Source organism: Pristis pectinata, chromosome 27, assembly GCF_009764475.1.
Source record: "Pristis pectinata isolate sPriPec2 chromosome 27, sPriPec2.1.pri, whole genome shotgun sequence".
NCBI lineage: Eukaryota > Metazoa > Chordata > Chondrichthyes > Rhinopristiformes > Pristidae > Pristis > Pristis pectinata.
This window is the reverse complement of record NC_067431.1, coordinates 16,373,075-16,399,913: the sequence shown is the minus strand read 5'-3', so window position 1 is coordinate 16,399,913 and position 26,839 is coordinate 16,373,075. Positions and strand designations below refer to the sequence as shown.

The window sequence follows — 26,839 nt, the reverse complement described above, 5'->3', positions numbered from 1 at the left end:
GCACATTGATGTCAAGTGAAGCCTTTGCTACAAAGCACTATCCAGAAAGAATGGTGCACGAGAGCTGGTATTTATGGAACCCTGTGCTAGGGAGGAGGAAATAATATACATAATGAGTAAATGTGCTGTTGTCAACACTATCTACATTCAGGAGGCATCCTCAGCCCCAGAACTGTTTCTGCAGATTGCTTCTCAACTTACTCGACTTCAAACAAAGGCCTTGTTTTAAAAAAAATTTAGAAACACATTCTTTACATATGCTGTTTTATTTTGACATTACTGCAAGGGGTCAGCACCATAGCAGCAAATACTTATTTCATTATAAGCAATCTCACTTCAGATAATCTACAGCATCATGGACATAACAGTAAGAATCATCCCTGTAAATATTACCTTGCTTCAAATCTGTCCCAGACCAGTAGAATTTTATTTGTTAATCCTTTTGCAAGATCCTTTTCCATTTAAAAAAATAGTTTATCATATAATGTGCTCTAGGAATTACGTTTGTGGGGATTCAGGCCCTGAGCGTGCAGTCCTACTCATCAGTATTTATGCCTCTGATTAACAGAGCACTTTGCATCATTATGTTTAAGAATGGAGACCCGTTTTAGTAAGGCTTTCATACAAAATCCTACAACTTGGTGAGCGAGCAATTGTGGATAGCAAAGAGGGAAATATTCATGAAAATGTCAAACCTATTCTTAACTGCTTGTAGAATATTTCCAACATTTAAAAGAAACCACCAATGACATTTTATGGGTGGAAAGACATGAAATGACAGATCTCAAAAGGATCTCTCAGGAGAAAGTTGTCCCACAGTAAGGAACATGAGAAAAATGTGTCTGTGCTGCCTAGAACTGATCCTCTTGGGTTAATCCTGCATCTTAAAACCCAGAGCAAGTTTGACCTCAGCACATTCACCGAAAGGCAAAAATATTAAAAGAAAGGCAATAATTTGATTTTTAAAAAATACTGAAAACATACATCTTAGGGGCAGGGGAATCCCACAGGATAAGATGGAACTCTGGTTTAACACCACTGTAATTACATTTTCTATTAATCCAGGCAGTTTCCAATGGGTAGGTTAAGTTGCAATTGCCATCAGAGACAACTTTCTGTTCATCAACAAGCCATAAACATCTCACCCCTCAATTCATGTAATGCAGTGAATCTTTCAAGTTGAACTCAACAGCACAGATGCAGGGTTCTTCCATCACAACCACTGTTGAGCCAGGATCCCATTCTTCTGATTCTCAAAGTATTAATGTTGGTGTCCTAAACCGTGGGACTCACCATTACTCAGTCATGGGGAATTCTCACTTTGACCTCACTGCCCTTACTATGCACCCTCTTTCTTTCACACACCATACTCAAATAGAAATTAAGATTGTGCTGATTAAAAATACAAGGACCAGGTAATGCATAAGACTTGGCTGCTGTCTGAATATTCTTTGCCTTTTCAGTAACTTCAGTCATTGGGTTAGGGCTGGGAATCTACAGATCACTTTTGCACAGAAGATAAAAATTTAACCAACTTGATGGCGTCAAATTCTACTACCATGCAGTTTAAAAATTGCCTGTGAGGAGAAAGGACAGAGGGCCAGAGATTCAGGATTAAATTACAAGTGTGTTGCAGGTACGTTTTCAACATTTCTACTAGTCTGAGTTTAGAAGGCACCTAAGGGTTTATGTTTTTAAGGTAAAAGTACTCCATCCACTGTAACAGTGAACTACAACATTAGAGCAAAACATGGTGATTATTGCAGAGAAGCAAAAACCAACCACTCCATGGCATTCTGGCTTCCATTCACTCCAGAAGGAAATCCAGCCTTTAAGGACAGTGACCACTGCGGTCAAATTCCTCTTTCATTACCCAGATTTCCAACCTGTTTTGTTTTGGTCTTGTTTTTGATGTTTTGGTCTGCAATTTGTCTACTCCCTTGGAAAGCAAACTATGCAATTAACACAGCAGGCTTAAGTGGGTGCAGTCTCTGGCAACTCACAGTAACTTCAGATTTCTGGCCTACTTTTGAAAAGCAGCATGATACCTTACTTTGTAAGAATATAATTCATATAATCCAACCCTAAGCCTCAGGATCAGAAACCCTGGTATTAAGGAACCAATTGTGACATACATTTTCAGACAGTATCCCTTGTAAGTGGCCAACAGAACAGTTGATAAAGTTAGTTTATAGTCTGACATACATTTCTTCTGCACATAGTACAGTCACAAGTTATGAAGAAATACTTTATCTAGTGTCTTTTATAACTTCAGGACATCACAAAACACTTCACTGTCAATTATTTACCTCTACAGTTACAGTTGTAACATAGAAAACCAGCAGTTTACATAGAGCAAGCTGCTATAAATGGCAATATGATGATTAGATAATCTGTGTAGTATTGACTAGGGATAAATAAAGGTCAGGAAATAGGAAGAAAATCCTCTCCTTCATCACAACATTGCTTTGGTTCCAACTGAGAGAGAAGACAGGATCTTGGTACAACATCTCAATAAAAGAGACAGCAACTCTTGCATAGCAACACACCAGTACAAAATTGAGGGTGTGAGCCTGGGTTTAGTCTCTGGAATGGAACTTCAATCCATAGCCATATGATTCAGAAGCATGCGTGCCACACAATGAACCATTGCTGACACCAACATCAAAATGCTCTAAACTCTTGTGTTTCCCTATGCATGTTGAGTGAGCCCATCTCAGCTAGAGCGATGCTGGCTCACAGAGATGGGAAGACACTGTAAGGGTTTCTGTCCCATAACCTCTAGAAAGAAGATTACTTGCAAAGATGATAGATGAAGACAAAATAATCAAACTCAGCTGCAGTGTCACATAATTAGTCCACTGTAAATGAACTTCAGGAAAATTTGACATCAGACATCCTCACATACATTTATACAGTAAATTGGTTTATTTTTGTCACATGTAAGGAAAAATAAAAGCCTTTAAAACAAAAATCAGGCTGAAGTCTAATTTAAAAACCAAAAATTCTGGAAACACTCAGCAGGTCAGGCAGAATTTGTGGAAAAGAAACAGGATTAATGCTTCAGGCTGAAGACCCTTCATCAGAACAGGTTCTGAAAAAGGGTCTTTCATCTGAAACATTAACTTCTGCTTCTCTTTCCACAGATGCTGCCTGACCTGCTGAGTGTTTCCAGTATCAGTTTTTATTTCAGATTTCCAGCATCTGGAGTTTTTTTTGATTTTCATGTACTGAAGTCAAAATCAGTTTGGTAATTTCTCAACCTATCTGATGCAGGGCCAGAAGCTGCCTCTCTAGGAGTGATTCTATTCTCCCACATACACTTCACTATCCTACTCAACACTGGAAGTTGGGAAGGGAATGATTGTTCACAAACTTCCTCAATAACACAAGCTATTTTCAAAGGCACTCCACATGTACACATGGTGGTGGTGGGGGGGGCAGGAAGGGAAGTAGTAAACACAGACTGCATGTCAGCTGTCAGATGTCACATGGAATTATCCTGGAACTATGTACAAATGGAGACAAGATGGATAATGCTTTTCTTGTAGAGTATCTCCATGCAAGAGATTCATCTGCTGCAAGATCATTCAACACCACAGGCATGACACGGTAATAGCTGCAGAACAGAACTGACCAACTGCAAGGGCAATTAGGGATGGGCAAATAAATAGTGGCCTTACCAGTGATGTCCACTACCCACTCATCAGGCTAAAGATAGTGCTACTACTGCAGTAATGTTATTAATTTCAGGGGGACACAATAGAACAAAGGACTACATATTAGAATAGGCCATACTGGAATAGAGGGGGAAACATGGCCAAAATTCAATTTCACTGTCTATGCCCATTCATTCAAAAGGGACTTAACCAAAACCCCAATCTGTTCAATAGTGTAAACTAAATAAAACTGCATAGGCAGCATTTAAAAGAAAGACATGATTTCAAATTTCAGTTCACAGGTAATTCAAGATGAGCAATTTCAAATGTACCTTTTCTACGAAGTTTTATATTATAACTACTTTCTCGGTAAAAAAAATACATACGCTTTACATAGCATTGAAAGATACAAGAAAATGCAGACTACGTACTGAATCGTAGAGAATGACTGGAGCAGTCTCGAAATGTGACAGGATCCCAGCAACAGATGAAAGTTAGTTGATGAAACAACCCAGTATGTTTAGAGGGTAGTTTAGAAGGTAAGAGAACAACAAACTGAGAGTTTACAGAAGCAAATGAAATGCATAAGGCACAGGGAAGGGATACTGTCTGTTACCTTTGGTTACTGTATATTTATAGCTTTATGAATGCCTAAATAACGACATAGTATTCACATTAGTATAAATACATTGCATTATCTTGAATCATTCAGCTGTCTGGCAACAGTTAGGATATCCTTGGCACCTTTGCTAAGCAATAGATTGGCCAAATCCATTCCTAATTTCTCAGCCGCTGCCTGGGAGTTGTGTGGTATTCTCTTTGCCATAATCCCAACATGTTGAACATCAGCAACACTACAATCTTCATCCTGAGGAGGAAGGCAATTAGTAATTTTACATCACAAACTTTCAAGGCCTGGAATTTCTATAGAACATATTCGGAGCTGAAAACAAGGCACTGAAGACAAACAGGCCGATTAGCCCAACTGGTCCACCTCTGCAAATGCTCCACGTGAACCTCCTCCCATTCTACTTCATTACAGCTTCACCTGTGGAACTCCACTCTGAGCAAAAGGTCACAATCAAGCCCATAACTTGGGCTGGCAGTCTGGTGGAGGATACTCCAAGTGCCCTGACGAACAACTCCTTTCTCAACAACAATCTCCAAAAATAGATTTCAAAAAATTGCTCAACTACCTCTGCTGTTTGTGGGACTTCATGCAAATGTCAGCCACACTTAACTACAATGCTGATTGTATTTCATAATAATTAAGGATACACATTGAGACATGTATATATGATAAAATGTTGTTCCATTATTCAAGGGAAACAGGGATAATCCTGGTAACTATAGACCAGTGAGTCTCATGTCAGTGGTAGGGAAGCTACTGGAGAGGATTCTTAGGGATAGGATTTATGAGCATTTGGAAAACCATAGCCTAACTAGGAACAGTCAGCACGGCTTTGTGCAGGGCAAGTTTTGCCTTACTAACTTGAGTTTTTTTGACGATGTGACGAGGGTGACTGATGAAGGTAGAGCTGTGGATATTGTCCACGTGGATTTTAGTAAGGTGTTTGGCAAGGTCCCTCATGGGAGGCTCACTCAGAAGTTTAAGATGCATGGGATCCACGGTGAATCGGCTGTTTGGATTCAGAGCTGGCTTGCCCGTAGAAGACAGAGATAGTGGTCGATGGGACTTATTCTAGCTGGAGGTCTGTGACTAGTGGTGTTCCTCAGGGATCCGTACTGGGACCTCTGCTGTTTGTGATGTATATATATGACCTGGATGAAAATGTACATGGGTGGGTAGTAAGTTTGCAGATGATATGAAGATTGGTGGTGTTGTGGATAGTGTAGAAGACTGGCAAAGGATACAGCGGGATATAGATATGGGTGGAGAAATGGTAGATGGAGTTCAACCCAGCCAAATGTGAAGTGTTGCACCTTGGGAGATCAAATGTAAAGAGACAGCACACTTAATGGCAGGACCCTTAACAGTGTTGATGAGCAGAGAGATCTTGGGATCCAAGTTAATAGCTCCCTGAAAGTGGCTACACAGGTTGATAGGCAGTGAAGAAGGCATATGGCATGCTTGCCTTCATTAATTGAGGCACTGAGTTCAAGAGTCGGGAAGTTATGCTGCAGCTTTATAAAATTTTAGTTAGGCCACAACTGGAGTATTGTATTCAGTTCTGGTCACCCCATTATGGGAAGGATGTGGAGGCTTTGGAGAGGGTGCAGGAGAGGTTTACCAAGATGCTGCCTGGATTAGAGGGCATGTGCTATGAGGATAGGTTGGACAAACTTGGGTTGTTCTCTCTGGAGGGGTGGAGGCTGAGGGGAGATCTGATAGTTTATAAGATTATGAGATGCATAGATAGACAGCCAGTATCTTTTCCCCAGGATTGAAATGTCTAATATCAGAGGACATGCATTTAAGGTGATGGGGGTAAGTTCAAAGGAGATGTGTGGGGCAAGTTTTTTTTAAAACACACACACACACACACAGAGTGGTGATGCCTGGATTGAACTGCCTGGGGTGGTGGTGGAGGCAAATACAGTAGGAGTGTTCAAGAAGCCCTTAGATAGGCACATGAATGTGAGGGAAATGGTAGGATATGGACATTGTGTAGGCAGAAGGGATTAGTTTAGTTGGGGATTTTATTACTACAATATTGTGGGCCGAAGGGCCTGTTCCTGTGCTGTACTGTTCTATGTTCTAAAGTAGGGATAGCGGAAAAGGGAACCATGCATCTGATGTTAGCATGAGGAAAAATGCTGGTATTTATTATGATGGATTTGGTGTCAGGGCACTTAGAACCTCGAATTGTAATTGTGAAGTAGCAAAAAGCACTTAAGAAAGGAAATTTGCATTTGACAAATCTTTTAGAGTAGTTTAAGACTCCAAAAGGCTGGGTGGGTACAAGCAGATTTATAAAAGGGATGCAAAAAGTGTCGTCTTGAGATTGGGTATACAATAATTGCAGAGAATTGAATAATAGACAGGAGGCAGAGAGTGGGAATAAAACGACAATTCTGAGGATGGCAGCCCATAATCAGTCAATGGGATGGACAGAGAGGGAGTAGACAACTCATCTGCATCTTAATAGTTTCTTCACTTTCACTCCTGCAGACTCACTCCCTCTCTGGGCAACAACACTCCAGTCTCTAGCACCTGATATCCCAGCCATGCTTTGGCTCCTGGTTACACATCTATCCATATTATTGACATGCTAGATGCCAGATGCATACATGGCCCCATTCTTATTCTACTCCTTCCAAACACTTGTCCCCATTCCCATTGAGCTCTGTCTGTACACCTTGTCCTGCCCACATTCCCAGTCTTGTTTGGTCTCCCAGCAACTGCAGGAGCTGCACTTGCTGTTGATGGGAACCACCTGTGGCTCATGGATCTGGCAGTGAAGAACAGAGTCATCAAGCATAGGATCTCTTACAGCCATTCCAAAGATTTAACACTTGATTCAAAGGACAATACCTCAGAGTGTAGCACTCCTTCATTACTGTACTGAAGTATCAGCTTTGATCTAGATGTACCTGTGTTTGAGTGGAGACGCTCGTTTGCATTGTATCTTTTAAGCTGTCAGATCCATCAAGACTGTATACAGCCCCTGTGAGGTAGAGCTGGAATTAGAAGAATTAGAGAATTAAAAAGTGGATTCATATTAAACATAGCGCAAAATAAAAATGTCAGTCATAAAACATGTAACATTACCTGGTTTTGGTTCATGACACTGTGAACAGCAACAGGTACACTGCAGCCTCCCTCCTGCACAGAACATGCAACACAGAGCCAATTAGATCCTATGCAACCTCCTATCTCACAGCCATGCAACAGAAACAAGGTCCAAGAGAGTGAGAATAACGTTCTCCCCTTGTCGGCGTGGGTTTCCTCCGGGTGCTCCAGTTTCTTCCCACATTCCAAAGACGTACAGGTTAGGAAGTTGTGGGCATGCTACGTTGGCGCCGTAAGCGTGGCGACACTTGCGGGCTGCCCCCAGAACACTCTACACAAAAAGATGCATTTCACTCAGTGTTTCAAAAAGTTACATACGCAAAAGAAATAAAGAATAGTACCAACCAAAAGATCCTAGGTTTGATTCCCACTTGTAATGTTAGCTGTTGTCAAAAGGAATTGTTTCTTTCATCACTGGACCCAAGGTGGGTGGCCCAATGGGTGGGGGGGGTTGGGCACTTACAGGGAGAACAGGGGTAATAAAAACAAAGATGCCCCTTCACTGCATAGCAACTCCCATTCAAATACAAAACGTATAGTGCAAGAAAAAAGAATCAGGTCCAACTGCAATAAATCATGATGACTAACTACCAGCTCCCTCCCCATGGCCATTTTGGTCAGATACGACAAGAGTGGTGATTTTTTTTTTACTGAGCAAGTCCAGATCCCATGGCAGTTTGGGAATCTGAATTCAGTTTTAAGGATGTGGAAATGAAAAGCTGTTATCAGTAAAAGTGACCATGAAATTGTTGGATTGTCATAAACATCAGCTGGTGTATTAATTTCCTTTAGATAAGCAAACCTGCTGGCATTATTTAGTCTGGGACCATGTAATTCCAGTCCCACACCAATGATGCAGAGAACCACTTGCTGTTTAAGGCACCCCAGGAACGGTGAAAAGAACAGTTCAGACTCACAAAGCAAAACTGGAAATACAGAAAGGGCAGCTTAGTATTTTGGGTACTATGCATGTCCTGCTTTTCTCTTTAAGTCTTTGTGTATTCCCAACATTTTATGATTTGGTGAGTAGGTCCCAGCAGCTGCCTCGCCCTTGATTGGGACAGTGCCATGGCAGAATTTTGTTTATTTTGAACTGTACCAGGTGCTTCATGAAGGAACGTTCAGCAATGCAGCGGAGAACAGTCTCAATGTCGTTGAGAGCAGAAACCATTTCCAGGATGTCTGGGTCATTCAGCCGGACTTCAACAGCCAGTGCTCCCTGGAACCAAATAACAACGCAAATACAATTAACAGCAGCAGAATATTAGAAAATACCTTCTACACAGATGAATGGACTGAGCATGAGTATTTACCAAGGATGCAGTAACCAAGGAAATGAAGCACTCAATTATTAACAACACATACACCACACAAGTTAAAGTTCAGAAATATATGCCATGCACATGTGTATTAAGGTCACAGGCCCAAAGATTATTATGCATTGTTTTTACTTACTAAACAGAAATGCAATTAGTCACGATAGGATTTACAATCAACCATATGGCAAATGGTAGACAACACCGAGTTAGGGAGCTGGTTAAACCCACAGTTAAAAGTGATTTTGGAGTTTCAGATCAAACAACATTTAGAAAGAGAAACAGAATTAGTGTTTCAGGTTGATCATCTGTCATCATTCAGTCACACCTACCTGACCCACAGCGTACATACAATCTTCAGGCTCCAAAACCTGCAAGAAAAAAAAAGAGAATCTTAAAGCTACATGCATTCTGGCAACCTAACAAATATTGATTTCCATTTTTGAAAATAAATCACCAATAGAAACCTCCCATTACTAGCTCTCCAAATTGTAAGCTTTAGGTCAATCAGGACAAAGGAATAAGATGTTAAATTTTGCTCTGTTACTTAGAAACAGAGGATTCAATAAACTTCCTTTGGGTGGTGCAGGTTTGTGGGAACAGAACCAATTGCTCATTAAGACCACTTGGCCTATCATTTCCCACATCATACCCCACTCCCCAGAAATGAAAGCCCATCAAAGTCCCCCTGCAGCATCCAGTTATAACCCAAATAATTTCACTGTGCTATCCAGAATACAAGTCATGTTTCAATCCTTTATGTGAAGATCACCTGACATGGATCTGGTTTTGCATTTCAACAGTTTGGACCTGCCCTGCTTGATGGTGCTGAATATCCTGCTTTCTATTGGCATGTTTCAATGGGCATACAGCTTCAGAGAGAACCACTACCTTAGATGCAGGAATGACGTGAAAAGTATTACTGCTGCTTTATGGAAAGGCTTCCCCAACAGAGCAGTTTCTCAGGTTAGAACACAAACCCATGGTTACTAAAATCCATACCTGAGTGATCCTATTCTCCCAACCCATTCTCCGCAGACCAGCTGCTGCCAGTACAATAGCACTGAAGTCATTCTTTTCATCGAGTTTCTTTAATCTTGTATTCAAGTTGCCTCGCTGGGATCAAAATCGTTAAAGAAACGCTTCAATGGCAATACAACATCCTTGGTGTTACTTCCCCAGCAGATTCAAGTAACACCACACATAGCTTTCAACATCATTATGAACCTCATTACATTCCATCACCGTGAATAAACTCCTGTTGACAACAAGTCAAGTTAGCCCCAAAACCATTGTGCCTCGTGGGCAATTTGGATGCTGCAACAACCCTCCACTGTTGTTCACCCAGTCTGATCCTTCCCACATAAGCCATCCTTCAGGCAGACTGATCAGGTGGCAATTTTTACTTTTCTTCATGTGAACGGTTGTTGGCACACAGAGGGCTAACTTGCCTTTTGACTTGTTTTCAGTCCTGAGTGTCCTCACACCCTCCTCACATAGGACCCAGTTGATGCACTGGTTTAGTTGCTGACAACATTGAATAGGGTGTTCTGGGTCTCATGGAAACAGTCTATAAGGAGGTGAGTGGCTTGCTATAGAACAACTTTTGCAGCTTCAAGTAGTGCTTTTAATTTTCAAACACCAGGATTTAAGTTTTGCCAACTGAGTTGACTGGCTCACTATATTTACATGCTCACCAGGTTAATACCACCCATATATTTACAGGGTGGGCTCAAGTAGTACTTTAAAGTTCTGTTGTTATGTATACATGGCTTTGAACAGAAATAAAAGGATACGATATCCTTGAACTCCAGGTGAGGAAATCGTCTTTTCAGTTGTGCTGCTCGTCGTAAGGAACTCGTGCCAACCACACTGCAGGGACCAAATAAAGAAATAAAAATATTGCACAGAAAGTGAACCCATATAACTCCAACTACAATCCATCTTTTCTTTGTTTCCAATCTCCACTACAAGCCAAATGACAATGAATAACTTGCATCTTCCCTCACTGCAGCCCCTCAAATGTAGGGAGAAAATGCAGAAACAAGCTTCATATCATCAGCTTCCTCAATACATGTCATGTTGTTCATTTCCCCATGATGCAACAGTATGGAAGTCCCATTGACCAGGTCACACAGGCGTTGGACTGAACACAACGTGCTAACCCACTAAATTACTGACGAAGTTTCACATTCTACGAAACAGTAAAGGACAATCTCTATGGCAACTAGTTGTATTTATGAAGGGATAATGCAAGAGTAAGCTCTGAGTGTGCTAACCTGTGAGGTTTTTGTTTTAAATGGACATGCAGCTCAAGTTTCAGGCTGGCTGGGTCTGCTTCTGCCCAACTTTTGGCGAGAAAAATTGTGTCAATAAACTAGGATTGGCTTGCACCCCTGAAATGGGTAATGAAATGTGTACTTGGACCACTGCCTTACCTCCGCTCTGCCAGTGTGTCCAGCGACTTTCCCACATGACTTGGGTGCACAACAACAGCATCGTAAGGAATTTCACGCCTGTAATAAGACAACTGTAGTTATAAATCAGTATCAACCTTTGCAAATTGGCTATAGTTCACTTCCAATAAAACCCATAATTGCACTTGTTTGGGTAAAATTCATGGGACTTGTCATTCATATTGAAGTGGGAGGCAGAGAGGAGGGAATAATATGCCTGAAAATAATGGTGATTGTGGAGGTGGGGGGGGAGGGGAAAGAAATGAGTTACTAAATTAAAAACATGCTATGGTCCCCACACTATTTTTGATCAATCAATGAGGATTTTCATCATCCAGGAGATGAAATGTCCATTGCAATTTACTTGACCATTAGAAGCAGAGAAAAGCTCCCTCTGCTGTTCCGTCAAACATGTCCAGACAGTTAAATTGGAGTGTAATCATAATGAACCCTCACAAAGAAAACTCACTTGGAGATGGCTCCAATTGTAAATCCAGGAGGCAGTGCTGTTGGCAGGTCTTTCAGGGAATGAACTACCATATCAACCCTGCATGAGAGAAACAGAATGTGGAATAGCAGTACAAATATTCCAGATATAAAAATTATATACAATCAACACCTTTGCAAGAAATACACATCATGAAAGGTAAGAGAGTTGAGCAAGTGATGGGTAGATAGCCATCAAGGAATTCTTACTCATTCTTCTCTAATGCAGTTTCCAGCTCCTTTGTGAACAGACTCTTCTCACCAATCTAAGGGAAAAAAATTAAACAATGGTTAACTATCATTATTTCCTTGCATATCACCTTGCCCCCTCACTCTGATCTCTTCTCCACACAAATCATGGGATGCTAATCCTTAGTTACTATAAGCAGCAGATAGAAGTAAGTGTTGAAGGGATACAAGGCTCATGTCAAATAACTGGCAAATGTTTTGATGTCTTTGTTAACTCGATGGAAATGAGCTTGGTTCAATATCTTTTACTATGTTTACATTGTTTTGGTATAATTTTTGAGGAATAATCAGCCAAAGAAGTGTACTACTAAAGGCATTTAATGTCACCATAATCATTCCTGCATCAGATACAACCTGGGTTAGATGCAGAATAAAGCTCCTTCTATAATGTTCCATTAAATACATTCAGAGCAAATACAGTAGTTAAGATGCATGTGCACTGCTCTATTTAAAGAAGTTAATTCAAGGACAATTTTATGATATGTCTCAACAATGTGGAAAACAGAAGACCAAATAGAAGATACAAAGTACCTTTGAGAGAGCTGTGTCCAGAATTTTGTCTCCAGTGGTTGTCATGGCAACTATAGCAATAGAACATAGCATTAAACTAGCCTGTATATCATAGTTCAGTGCATAGCAATAACATTTAAATAACAAAAAAATAAGAAAAGCATCAGGTTGATTTAAGCATACCCTCTAAACAAAACTCAAATGAAAGGGACCCTGAAATGTGGCATACAAATACAAACCATTCTTTTGGTGAAAACGTCATTCCTGTCTTTTGAAATTTATTACACAACCTATTGATATTGGTTCCATGGATGAACTATTTTGCAAATTGTGTATTAGGTTTTTGCTGTCTTGTTTCGTGCATGTTGAATAAACTTTCAGTCCGTAGAATTTTTTAAATCTTTGTGATAGCGAACTCTCACGCCATGTTGCAATTCTGAGAACAGTTAATCATGTGACAAACTTTTAAAGCAGCAAGGCAACAACTACACTTTGATTAACTTTTACTTGCAGCTTTAGTGACTTTAGGCCTACCATGCTTTACAACTCTTTTGAAGTGTTTCTACAATTGTAATATAGAAAATATGGCAGCGATTTTGTACAGCAAAGTATCCAACAGCAATGGGATAATTCAGAGATAATTTGTTCCAGTGATATTGATTGAGTGGTCAATATTGGCCAAGGCACCAAATATCGTCCCACTGCTCTTCAAGGCACATTATTGGATTTTTTCTGTATACCCGAGAGGCACATGGTGTCACCCAACAGATGGCACTTCTGAAAGTCCAGCACGACCACAATTTTACACCAGTGTAAAACTGGATTTTTGTCCTCAAGAACCCAGAGTACAGTTTGAATTTGTAACTAAGGGGCAAGCATGCTACCGATTGAGCCACAGCTGACACTTCCACTGAGGTGGAATCATATCAGAGCTCAAATCCATATCCCCTGGCTTAAATCTCTGAGTGATAGATTGTGGATTCACTATAGATTACATACATTAGGCTTGTATTTCCTTGAAGACAAATAGCAGCACAATGACATGAACAAGATGATTAAAATGATCAAAATATTCATGTTAACAGATTCAATGAGGCACTTCCCTCAGGTAGCAGTTGAACAAAGTGGGAAAGAGGTTAAATTCAGAATTACAGATTCCCACTTATTATTCATAACATAATCAAGTTCAACAAAGTGTTTAAAAGACATGTGAATCAGTTACAAAAGCTATGGATTTAGATAAGGGAATGAAAAGATGACCTTTATTTATCAGTGATGGAAAACAAGGGGAAAATGTTATGTTGCAGCCATATAAAAGCCTGGTTAGATTATACCTAGTACAGAAGGATATATTGGCCTTGGTTAGAGTGGAGCACGGAATGATAACTGAGTAAGGATTAAGTTGCAAAGAGACTTTATACAGACAAATGCTGTACTTTGTGTAATTTAGAATGTTAAGGGGTTTTCTGTGTGAAGTTCTCAAGAAATTAAGGAGAACTGACAATTTCTCTCTGTACATCTTTCCAACTAGAGGGCATTGATGTATTTCAGGAGTGAACAGGAATTTTTTTCTATTTACAGAGGGTTGCAGAAATTTATATCTCTTCTGTGAATGGTAACTGATCACTTGCTGAATCTGGTCAATTGCTGAATTTACATTGTAATTTAACCGAAGAGATTGAGCGATATGGGGTAAAGATAGGCATATATTCACAGATAGGACACGATTGCACTAAATGCTGAATCAAGCTTAAATAACTAACTCTTTTTCCTATATACTTATCCAAAGCCTTTGAAATTAGAGATAAGTTGTTCAGCAGCAAATCATCAAGGTGTTCCCTCCCCACCCCCATTAAAAGATTCAGTTGATCTCAAACTCTTCTCAAAAGTCCAAGTACATTGGAAGTCAACTGAAGCTCTCAAGACAGATTGTTAAATATATTTTGAGAAGGCAAGAGAAGATTGATAAAGGGAATGCAATTAGATGTCACCCACACGGATCTTCAGAAGGCATTTGATGAATTCCATACAAAAGAGCTGGTTAGCAAAACTGAGGCCCATAGAAAGAGGGCCAGCCAGTCTGGATAGAAAGTTGGCATAAAATAAGTTTAAGTTCCCTAAAGATCACTGGTACCCAGTTCAAATGGCTGACCCAATTTATCTGTATAATTGTTGATAAATGATTGTAAATTTTTAGTCTTTCCACATCTGCTTATACATACCGATTTCAAGTTGTGCATGTGGGTAGTGTTCTTTCAGCATGTTCACCACAGTGTCAGTCTGAGTCCGAGCAAGCTGGGAAAAACAAACCAAGACATGGCTCATTTCAAACACAATGTGTACAGCTAATGGAAAAAACAGATCTTGCTAGAACAAAAGGATCAGTTGAATTTACAACTTCTAATAAACTCATTTTCATTTTGAAGTTGCAAACACATTAATTGACAATGCAGTATGTTAAGCACTACCCCAAACTCAGGAAGTGACCATTCAGCTGTATCAAATCACTTCTGTACGAGTTGGATTCAGCTTCAGAACCATCTCCTACTCCCAGGTTGAGTTATAGCATAAACAGTACCACCTTTAGGGTGTACGGGATTGGGCAATAAACGCTGGCCTTGCCAGAGACGTCTATTTCATGAAAATGAATGATATAAAGCAACAACTTTGGTGTTAAGAGTTGTACTGTACTGTTTCTAGTTGGATACATAACTAAAATAATGATCCCTTGAGCATACACTTGGCTTGAGAATTGACGATTAAGAAGATATTCTGATCAAGATGTTTAAAATGATAAAAGAATTAAATATGGTAGATCTGAAGAAACTGTTTCCTCCAGTAGGGTGTTCAAGAACCAGGGGTTGTGGAGGAACAGTGGAGGGGGTGAGCATAATCCATTAATTCAGTTATACATTCTAGCATGGTGAAACTAAGCCAGTTACATGTACCTCAGCACAATACACACAGTGAGTTGGAGGGTTGGAAGGAAGCAGACAGAGGAAAGTGGGTGTGAGCAAACATGTGCTTGTGTCCCTCTGTATGTGCGAACTCTGTGCAGCAGACCCTGATCTCATATCGCCTTGGACTTTCTTGACACTCTGTCAAGACTATCTGGTACTTGCGTGCATATATATTTCACACACAGGGATCTTCTACTTCCAATGGAGTAAGTCATCCTGTACCGCGAGAAACCGTCTAGAAGAATAATCAATAATAAATCTTTGAGTAAATATCTTTCTCATTGATTTTAATATATGCAGCTACTTTATGAACCAGCCCGTTATATTCAATTGAAACATGTCTGGAAAGCTGAGATGTGGTGGCAGATCACTAGCTCTGGGTTATTTTGGGTCTAGGTTGTGCTGGAGCATCAGTGATTGGTCATCTTCACATAACGTGCAGCTGGTAGAGAGAGAGCTGTGCACCTGATGACAGCAATACACTTCCAGAATTAAGATATCTATGGCTGTAGAAATTGTTGCTGAAACCCAAAGTTGTCTCCTAAAATGCTTCTCCATCATAAGTGGTAATGAAGCAATCTGTTGGAGGAATTCTCAGAACAAAGACACTTATCTGGATGGTCCACCTGTCCCTCCCTTTGGTTCTATCTTGCAAATCTCCCACAATTCATTCTCCAGTGACTCAGCCACAAACCGATACAATTCTGTAGATGTGGATAAGTGACAGGCTGAATGGGAACAGCCCTTTCCACCCCATATGAAGATACTGGTGCAGATTACACAGCTAGGCTGTGGCACTGCAAACAGTTGATGACTGAAAGCTAGATACTCCGACTATAAAACATGCCAAATATAATTTAAAAATATGTAACTCAACCTTTAGGGAAATAAAAAAGACTTAAAATCCAACACAACTAGTTTTCAAATTAGTAGGAAATCTTTTGAAAACAGAAAGAAACAACCTACTTGGCTTTTTCTTGTTCCAACTCGGATGATTCGAGAAGAATTCTCTTTCACATTGTGGGAAGCAGAGTTCTAAAACAAAATGTGATAAACTTAAGGGAAAGGAACTTTGAATGGGCAGCCACTGCACAATGGAAAGATATTCACTTTTCAAATCAATTAAAAATAAAAGTTTGAAGCAAACTAATTTTTAATTCAAACTATCAATCATGAAAGGAATTTTGTAGTGCACAAGACTGAGAACTAATGGTGCCTAAACATAACAGAAGTATCTGCAGAAATTTATTTTGTAAACCAGAAAATAATGTGGATTATGAACCTATATCAATCAAACAAAAGGCATACAATTTTAGCTGAGAATCTGTAAATATCCTCAATCGTGCAATTATTTTATTTAATTTCCTCTATGCATCATTGTGCTTTGGTAATTGCTGTCTCATTCAGGGTTAAACCTTTGAATGCGCTGCAGCTCCTAAGGCAGAATTCTATTTGTGTTAGCAATAAAACAAAGGGCTTGAATAACTACAAAAATAAATTTTGGACTCTAGTATGTTCAAGAAGGAATGCAATCAAACTATTACATGGTGTTGTTCTATGACCAGAATATGCATGTTATGTATTTTAACTAAAACTAGCATTCTCTGTGTTCTGCAACTTATCTTCACTTATTTATCACTGCTGAATACTCCATGCAGTAAATGACTTCCAAAGTGAGTGCAATATAGGGACACTGCACACCCACCTAGCTCATCTTCTGCAGAAACCCATGAAACTATACCTCCCTAATCCCTGCCCAAAACTACAGCGGTGTCTCACTGTCACTTGATTGACTATGGACCCACCAAGGCCTCTGCTCCAGCTATCTCCTGCTTTATGAAGTACTTACAGAACGTAGAACAGTACAGCACAGGAACAAGACCTTTGACCCACAATGTCTGTCAACATGATGCCAAATTAAATGAATCCCATCTGCTTGTACATGATCCATATCCCTCCATTCCCTGCGTGTTCAGGTGCCTGTCTAAATGCTATCGTATCTCCTTCCACCAAAACCCCTGGCAGTGCATTTCAGGTGCCCAATACCCTCTACGTTAAACAAAAATTGCCTTGCACACCTCCTTTAAACTTCTCCCCCCCCCCCCCCCCTCACCTAAATGCTATGCCCTCTCGTATTTGATATTTCCACTCTGGGAAAAAGACTATCTATCTTACCTATTCCTCTCATAATTTTGTATAACTTCTATCAGGTCTCCCTTAGCCACCTACGCTCCAGAGAAAACAATTCAAGTTTGTCCAACCTCTGCTTATAGTTAATACTCTTTAATCCAGGTAACATCCTGGTGAACAACTTCTGCATGCTCTCCAAAGCTTCCACATCCTTCCTGTAATGCAGTGACCAGAACTGCACAGTACTCCAAATATGGCCTAAGCAAAGTTTTATACAGCTGCAGCATGACTCTCCGACTTTTATACTTAATGCCCCAACCAATAAAGGCAAGCATGCTGTACACATTATTTACCACCCTATCCACTTGCATTACCACTTTCAGGGAGGTATGGACTTGCAACCCACCTTTTCCTCGGTTAGTTAGCTTGGATCGATTATGTGGGTTTGAACTCTCTTCCAGACTAGAACACAGAAGCTAGGCTAGGCTTTCTGGATCAGACAATAAACTGAGACTCAATTTCTTTGTTCAGTACGAATAAAAGATCATTTGACACTAAACAAAGTGAGATTTTTTTTCCCTTATTTTACCCAAAATTCATTCCTTATTTAAAGCCATTAAAAGCATAGCATTGCACATTGTGGTAACTCACCATACATTACATTAGACTATAATCTAAAAATAATCCATCGATAATAAAGGATGTCATAAGAACTTCAGGCATTTATAGCAAAAAAAAAGGACCATTCAATCTACAGTGTTAATTTCACTGCACAGCTCCCTCTGCCCATAACACTGCATTTCCTTCTGCTTCAAATGAGGTTTGTCCTTCTAGGTCTTACATGTTGAGGGCTTGGAGCAGCCTTGGCAAATTGGTGAAGCATATTTTGTAGATGGTGCATGATATTCCAGTGATAGAGGGGTGAATGTTGCAACAAGAAGAAAATAGATATACAAAATATTTTGTGCTTCTACTCTGTATAAATAAGTTTCTCCTCCCCTTTCTACTCTTCAATAAAATATTTTAGTTCTTTTTACAGAATCTACAACTAGATGGAACAATCTGCCTCGTTTACCATCTGATCATTTTAAAAAATTCAACTCTTTCCTGTTAGTGGTCCAGTCTTTCAGAAGAGCTATTAAACTGAGACTCTGACTATCCTCTCAGGTAAACATAAAAGATCCTTCAAGACTATTTGAAGAGCAGATGAGTTCTTAGTATGCTGACCAATTTTTGTACTCAATTTCACTGAGGCAAAATATTCAGTTACTATCACATGACTGTTTGTGGAAGCCTGCAGGGCACAAATTAGATGGTACATTTTGCTACTTTGCATGAGCGATTGTAATTCAAAAAGTGTACACTTCATTGCTGTAATGCTGAGAAGCTCTGACGTTCCACAAGTGCTAAATAAATACAAGTCTTTTTACCTAGTAATAGGGTATTCAAAACTATTGAACATACTATTACTACACAGAACAGTACAGCACAGGAACAGGCCCTTCAGTCCATGATGTCTTTGCTGACCACAATGCCAATTTATACTAATCCCATCTGCCTGCACGTGGTCTATGTCCCTCCGTTCCCTGCCTGTTCATGTATCTGTCAAAATGCATAAAAGTCATGATGTAAAGCTAGACACATGCACGCTCCTTTCTTTCTGTGGCCTAAATATTTGCTTGTACTGACAAACCTATATCCTGAATGTCACATTCTTTGTCCTTATAAAACTTAAAAATCTATCAAGTTTTTTTTTTCAATTTATAGAAATTAAATGGCACAGAAGGAGACCATTCAGCTCATCAAACCCAACCTAGCCAAAAAGCTATTCAGCCTATTCCCACTTTCTAGCTCCTGGTCTTTGGCCTTGTGGGTTACCAAATTTTAAACACATATCAATGTACATCTTAACCATGGTGGGTTTTTCTACCTCAATCACCCTTTCAGATGGTAAGTTGCAGATCCCCACCACTCCATGCATGAAAAAAAATCCCCCCAGATCCCTCTACCTATGACCTGATTCAGTACCTCTTAGTTTTAGACCTTTTGTTGAGGGAAATACTTTAGTAATATGATCTATTTGCAAAGATTTATCATTCACGTCCCAGTCCCTGCTTTCCACCCCACAATAACCTCTTACTGAACATAAATATTCTCAATCCTTGCTTTCTTCCAAAGTCGCTTATTGTCCATTTTCTATGAAATTAACACATGACTTGGTAAAAAAATTATTGGGGATTCATTTTGGTATTCAGCTTCCAGATGAAAAAAAGTAAGAAATAAAAATAATATTATTTCCAAAAATTTCAAGCTGGATTTGGAAACATCCAACAATTTACTTGTAAAAACGTTCTCCATACTTTAGTGGAGGAAATGGGCAGGTTAAAAACTTTAAAGTATGGTGCTCAACACCCATATCCCAGGTTTAAATGTATGGTGTTCACTCTTCATCTTTATACTAAAATACCATTCCAGTCTCTAAACACATATCAAGATGTCCCTGCACTTAACACGAATCATTAGCTTACCCAGTCATTTGCTGACATCTTCTACAACTTTTCTTTTCCAAAGTCTCAGTAGATTATGTTCAGTGACAAAGTGGCAGATAAATGCATCTAGCAAAGCTGGTGCACTTATCCAGGCAAAAGAACCTCCCCCTACAGTGACTCATACAGTTTTTCAGCCAAAGTGGCTCAAAAGATAATTCTTCTATGAAACACCAGACAAGACATAGGAATTACAAAATGTGACAATAGTTAAGCAACGGGGGAATGGCAGGGGAAATGAAAGATTTTGCCATTGGACAAATCAAAATGCATCAAATATAATGATTTGGGTAGTCCTGCACTAGGAGTTCTTTATGAACAAAAGGTTTCATAGAACTGAAATATGTAGCATCATAAAAGGTTACCTTTATTATGAAAATAGCTTTCAAATAAAAAGGCAAACTTAATTATGTCTATTAAGGCATGTAATGGAAGATGAAACCAGCAAAGGGTGTAGGTGTGGAAGAACAATAGATCCCGGGGATTGCCATAGGTAACAGTAACTGAAGGAAGGGTTGCTAAACATGGCGGGGGGGGGGGGGGGGGGGGGGGGTGTGGTCGTGGGGAGTTGGAAGAGAAGAACCAGTGAAAGCAAGTTGAAGACAAGGAACCAGGAAGGGTTTGCACGCTGAGAGACATGAGAAATACAATCCAATGATGGGTTGCAGAAAGCCAATGATGGGTCACGTCAATGTGGGATGGGAGTTTTGGATGACCAGAGCGGCCATTGATTTGGGTGACAGAGGAATGGAGCCAAAGAGGGGCACTGCTCAGTGCAGACATCCATTGACGTGAACAGTTGGGGAGGACCAATTTACAGATAATGAGAGAAGAAAACAAATCAGTGACATGGGAAGATGGAATGGACATGTCTTTCACATGGTGGATGGGGCAAGGACATGACAGTGAGGGAGTAGATGGTGGCAGTGGAAGGACATGCCAGGGAGCAGGAGAGGCATTGTAAAGGGAATGGATGGGAGGATGAGGAGCTGGGTAGGGGTGGGGCTACCAAACATGCCATTGGATAGAGGGCAGGGGGCTAAGGGCAGAATCAGCATGGACTGATGCAAGGGATTGGGGGGGGGGGGGGCAATTTTGAATGGGGTTTGGGACAGGGTTAAATGGGAGGAAAAATCATTTGGGATTAGGCAGGTTATTGGATCTGGTGAAGAACAAGTAAGGAATTGGCAGGAGGTTTGGGGAGCACAAATGTGCCTTTGACATGATAACAGATTCGAGGACATGCAACCGGATAGGGCGATAGATAGGAATGGCATGGGGTGGACAAGCCAGTATGGGGTGGGGGTGGGTGTGGGTGTAAATGGCAGAGATGTAGGGAGGTTAAGTGGGGTCCTGTGGAAAATGGAGGGGGAGGTGCAAGAGAGGAAATTGATGGGTGAGCTCTGAGGAAACAGGCATCCACTGGTGTGGGGTATTGGTCGGCAGGGATTTGAGGAGTGTGGGTCAGGCGAGGAGAACAAACCAGTAAATTAGTGGGGCGCACACATGGATGCATCTTCCGTGCACTGGCAGGGGCAACATTGCAGCAGGAGTAGGAGTGTCAGGGAAGAATTATAAATGACATGGAGCAGTAGTGGGGGAGAGAGGGGGGGGCATACAGATTAGAGATGTGGCAGGGGAAGGAAAGGGCAGGCCAGAAAGGAAGACAGGGGTATGGTGTGCGGAAGTGGAAGAAGAAAAAGGCAATGGAGGGGAAGGAAAAGGATATGTCATAGAAAGATACAGCACAGAAACAGGCCCTTCAGCCCACAGGGTCTGCATCAACCATTTACACTCGCCCTACATTAATTAGTTTTTATTCTCTCCACATTCTCATCAATTAGGTGGCTAATTATCCTACCAACTAGCATGTCTTTGGGATGTGGGAGGAAACCAGGTTACAGGGAGAACCTGCAAACTTTACATTAATGCCAGAAGGGTTCTGGAGGAGTGGCAGAGGGAGGGAAGGAGAAGGTGAGGGAGGGGTGATGGTGAGAAAGGAGGGAGTAAAGGCATACTAGTGTGATGGGGGAAGGGCATGCCTGGGTGAGGTGGGCACTGTGACAGGGGAAGGTCATGCTGTGGGTGAGGTGGGGGCTGTGACAGGGAAAGGACATGCCGTGAGACAGGGGAAGGATGTGCCAGGGTGTGGGTTGGGGGCTGTGACAGGGAAAGAACATTCCAGTGAGACGGGAAGGACATGCCAGAGAGACAGGGGAAGGACACGCTATGGGTGAGGTGGGGGCTGTGACAAGGGAAGGACGTGCCAGTGTGACAGGGGAAGGATGTGCTGGGGGTGGGTTGGGGGCTGTGGCAGGGGAAGGTTGTGTCAGGGGCAAGGTGGGGGCTGTGACAGGGGAAGCACATGCCAGTGAGACAGGGGAAAGATGTGCCAGGGGTGAGGTGAGGGCTGTGACGGGGGAAGGACGTGCCAGGGGTGAGGTGAGGGCTGTGACGGGGGAAGGACATGCCAGTGACACAGGGGAAGGACGTGCCGGGGGGGGGGTGAGGTGAGGGCTGTGACGGGGGAAGGACATGCCAGTGACACAGGGGAAGGACGTGCCGGGGGGGGGTGAGGTGGGGGCTGTGACACAGGGGAAGGACGTGCCGGGGGGGGGGTGAGGTGGGGGCTGTGACACAGGGGAAGGACGTGCCGGGGGGGGGGGGGTGAGGTGGGGGCTGTGACACAGGGGAAGGACGTGCCGGGGGGGGGGGTGAGGTGGGGGCTGTGACACAGGGGAAGGACGTGCCGGGGGGGGGGGGTGAGGTGGGGGCTGTGACACAGGGGAAGGACGTGCCGGGGGGGGGGTGAGGTGGGGGCTGTGACACAGGGGAAGGACGTGCCGGGGGGGGGGGTGAGGTGGGGGCTGTGACACAGGGGAAGGACGTGCCGGGGGGGGTGAGGTGGGGGCTGTGACACAGGGGAAGGACGTGCCGGGGGGGGTGAGGTGGGGGCTGTGACACAGGGGAAGGACGTGCCGGGGGGGTGAGGTGGGGGCTGTGACACAGGGGAAGGACGTGCCGGGGGGGTGAGGTGGGGGCTGTGACACAGGGGAAGGACGTGCCGGGGGGGTGAGGTGGGGGCTGTGACACAGGGGAAGGACGTGCCGGGGGGGTGAGGTGGGGGCTGTGACACAGGGGAAGGACGTGCCGGGGGGGTGAGGTGGGGGCTGTGACACAGGGGAAGGACGTGCCGGGGGGGTGAGGTGGGGGCTGTGACACAGGGGAAGGACGTGCCGGGGGGGTGAGGTGGGGGCTGTGACACAGGGGAAGGACGTGCCGGGGGGGTGAGGTGGGGGCTGTGACACAGGGGAAGGACGTGCCGGGGGGGTGAGGTGGGGGCTGTGACACAGGGGAAGGACGTGCCGGGGGGGTGAGGTGGGGGCTGTGACACAGGGGAAGGACGTGCCGGGGGGGTGAGGTGGGGGCTGTGACACAGGGGAAGGACGTGCCGGGGGGGTGAGGTGGGGGCTGTGACACAGGGGAAGGACGTGCCGGGGGGGTGAGGTGGGGGCTGTGACACAGGGGAAGGACGTGCCGGGGGGGTGAGGTGGGGGCTGTGACACAGGGGAAGGACGTGCCGGGGGGGTGAGGTGGGGGCTGTGACACAGGGGAAGGACGTGCCGGGGGGGTGAGGTGGGGGCTGTGACACAGGGGAAGGACGTGCCGGGGGGGTGAGGTGGGGGCTGTGACACAGGGGAAGGACGTGCCGGGGGGGTGAGGTGGGGGCTGTGACACAGGGGAAGGACGTGCCGGGGGGGTGAGGTGGGGGCTGTGACACAGGGGAAGGACGTGCCGGGGGGGTGAGGTGGGGGCTGTGACACAGGGGAAGGACGTGCCGGGGGGGTGAGGTGGGGGCTGTGACACAGGGGAAGGACGTGCCGGGGGGGTGAGGTGGGGGCTGTGACACAGGGGAAGGACGTGCCGGGGGGGTGAGGTGGGGGCTGTGACACAGGGGAAGGACGTGCCGGGGGGGTGAGGTGGGGGCTGTGACACAGGGGAAGGACGTGCCGGGGGGGTGAGGTGGGGGCTGTGACACAGGGAAGGACGTGCCGGGGGGGTGAGGTGGGGGCTGTGACACAGGGGAAGGACGTGCCGGGGGGGTGAGGTGGGGGCTGTGACACAGGGGAAGGACGTGCCGGGGGGGTGAGGTGGGGGCTGTGACACAGGGGAAGGACGTGCCGGGGGGGTGAGGTGGGGGCTGTGACACAGGGGAAGGACGTGCCGGGGGGGTGAGGTGGGGGCTGTGACACAGGGGAAGGACGTGCCGGGGGGGTGAGGTGGGGGCTGTGACACAGGGGAAGGACGTGCCGGGGGGGTGAGGTGGGGGCTGTGACACAGGGGAAGGACGTGCCGGGGGGGTGAGGTGGGGGCTGTGACACAGGGGAAGGACGTGCCGGGGGGGTGAGGGGGGGCTGTGACACAGGGGAAGGACGTGCCGGGGGGGTGAGGTGGGGGCTGTGACACAGGGGAAGGACGTGCCGGGGGGTGAGGTGGGGGCTGTGACACAGGGGAAGGACGTGCCGGGGGGGTGAGGTGGGGGCTGTGACACAGGGGAAGGACGTGCCAGGGGGTGAGGTGGGGGCTGTGACACAGGGGAAGGACGTGCCAGGGGGTGAGGTGGGGGCTGTGACGGGGGAAGGACGTGCCAGGGGGTGAGGTGGGGGCTGTGACGGGGGAAGGACGTGCCAGGGGGTGGGGGGGGGGGGGTGAGGTGGGGGCTGTGACAGGGGAAGGACATGCCAGTTTTGGGAACATGGTAAAGGCACAGATGTAGTCCTTGATTAAAGCAATGGTGTGGCCCCCCAGGTGGAGAGCCCCGGGTAATTCCTGGGTCCCGGGCACCACCAGGGACAGGGACCCGAACCCGAACCAGCAGCCACTGAGCCAATCAACGCGTCGGGGCGGGACATCCGGCGCATATTTCGACCTTATTCCCCGAAAAGTTGGCGCTTCACTCACCCGCACTCCATTCGCCGTATCATCGGCCATCACCCCAGGTCGGAGCTTCACCCAAAGAAACGGCCAGAATCCCCGATCTTCCGAGTGGGAAAATGTGCGAGATTTAAAGGTGCTGTCTCCTTACCGCCGGCATACTCTCCCCGATAGCGCCATCTTCTGCAGCGTCACATCCTACTGAATGTGCTGCGCATGCGTATACTGAAGAGTTGACTGATTTGGGCTCTGAACTCATTTGTTGCACAGGGGTTGAGCTCAAAAGTTTCTGGCACTTTATCTTAGAGTTACAAATCCACTTTCAATTCTAACCTCGACTCAATGTGCATGTCATGTCTGGGTTCAAGTTCTATCTAAGAAAGTAAGGAAGTAAGGAGTAACAGAGAGTAACTTAGAACCTGCTGTTAGTTATCAGGATCATGGTTAATCTTCCACCTGTGTTTCAGTTTTCTCTGCTATCTCCATATCCCTCTATCCCTTAATATCCAACTATCTATTGATCCCTGTTTTGCTTGAGATCAGTGACTGACCCTTCAACCCCCTCTGGAGTAGAGAATTCTAATGAGTGAGCATCTTCCAAGTGAAAGATTTCTCCTTATCTCAGTACTAAAAAGTTTACCCCTTATCCTCAGAATGTAACCCCTATTTGTGGACTCTTTGGACAAGGGAATCATCCTCACTGAATCTGAGAATTTTGTAAATTTCAATGAGATCACCTCTCCGACTATAGAGGTTACAGGCCAAGTCTATTCAGTCTCACCTAATACAGCAAACTCACCATTCCAGGAACAAGTTTGATGAATTTATGTTGCAATCCCTCTATGGCAATTATATGTTTTGTAAGAAATGGACACCATAATTGTACATAATACTCCAGGTATAATCTCATCAAGGTATTTATAATTGTAAATGAAAATCAAAAATGCTGGAAAACTGAACTAAAAACAGAAAATGCTGGAAACATGAAGCAGGTCAGGTATCATCTATTATAACTGTAATAAGACATCTTTCCTCTTGTACTCAAATCCTCCCGCAATAAAGGCCAGCAAATAAGTTGCCTCCCTAACTGTCTACTGCACCTGAATATTAGTTTTCAGTGACTCATGTTTAAGGAAGCGAGGTCCCTTTGAACATCAACCTATTATCAACCAGAAGGTTTCATCAACAGCTTATCTCACAACACTATTAGAGATATTCCTATTTCTCTATCCATCCGTCCCAACGCTCCATGCAACATAAAACCAACTTGTTTTCTTCCTTTTGCTGTTCTGATGGAGGGTCTTTGACCTGAAACTTTAACTCTGTTGCTGTTTCCACAGATACTGTCTGTTGCAGAGTGTTTTGAATATTTTCTGTTTTTATATCAGCCTTTTCCAATCTATCATTGTTTAAAAAGTACTCTGCTTTTCTGGTTTGTTTAGCAAAGGTGACAACCTCACATTTTACAACATTATAATGCAGGTTTACTCTCGCTTTTAGTATTGAAGAACACTGGAGACTGGCTAGCCGTGGTGTCATCTCGGGCATTTCTTCACATTTGAAAGTGTTAGTTAAAAAAAATTGCTTTCTCTTTCATGAATCTGATAGAGGGTCTTCGTCCTGAAATATTAACTGTTTCTCTTTCCACAGATGCTGCCTGACTTGTTGAGTGTTTCCAGCACTTCTTGTTATTACTTCTGTTTCACCTTGGCTATTTGTTATAGCCAAGTTTTGCTGCATGGCCCAACTCTGAACCAGATTCCCAGCACCTTCACATAATTGGATCTGATGGTGAGGAGAACAAAGGATCAGTCAGACTAGTAGCCAAAGAACATAGT

The 26,839-nt window shown here is 43.7% G+C and overlaps 1 protein-coding gene across 2 annotated transcripts; it reads right to left on the bottom strand.

Moving 5' to 3' along the window:
* Positions 1-268: 268 nt before the first annotated feature.
* hmbsb (hydroxymethylbilane synthase, b) lies at positions 269-25,172 on the bottom strand. 2 transcript variants are annotated; one of them, XM_052040039.1, is made up of 14 exons: positions 25,029-25,172; positions 16,357-16,425; positions 14,653-14,725; positions 12,452-12,501; positions 11,882-11,937; positions 11,655-11,732; positions 11,168-11,245; positions 10,526-10,601; positions 9,732-9,845; positions 9,062-9,100; positions 8,513-8,632; positions 7,393-7,446; positions 7,215-7,301; positions 269-4,527 (listed from the first exon to the last, which is right to left on the bottom strand). In XM_052040039.1, the coding sequence occupies exons 1-14, from the start codon at positions 25,056-25,058 to the stop codon at positions 4,354-4,356; spliced, it is 1,098 nt and encodes a 365-aa protein (XP_051895999.1). In that variant the 5' UTR covers positions 25,059-25,172; the 3' UTR covers positions 269-4,353. The 2 variants fall into 2 exon arrangements, with proteins under 2 accessions (XP_051895999.1, XP_051896000.1); XM_052040040.1 differs by having other exon boundaries at positions 4,455-4,527; positions 7,156-7,301.
* Positions 25,173-26,839: the final 1,667 nt, after the last annotated feature.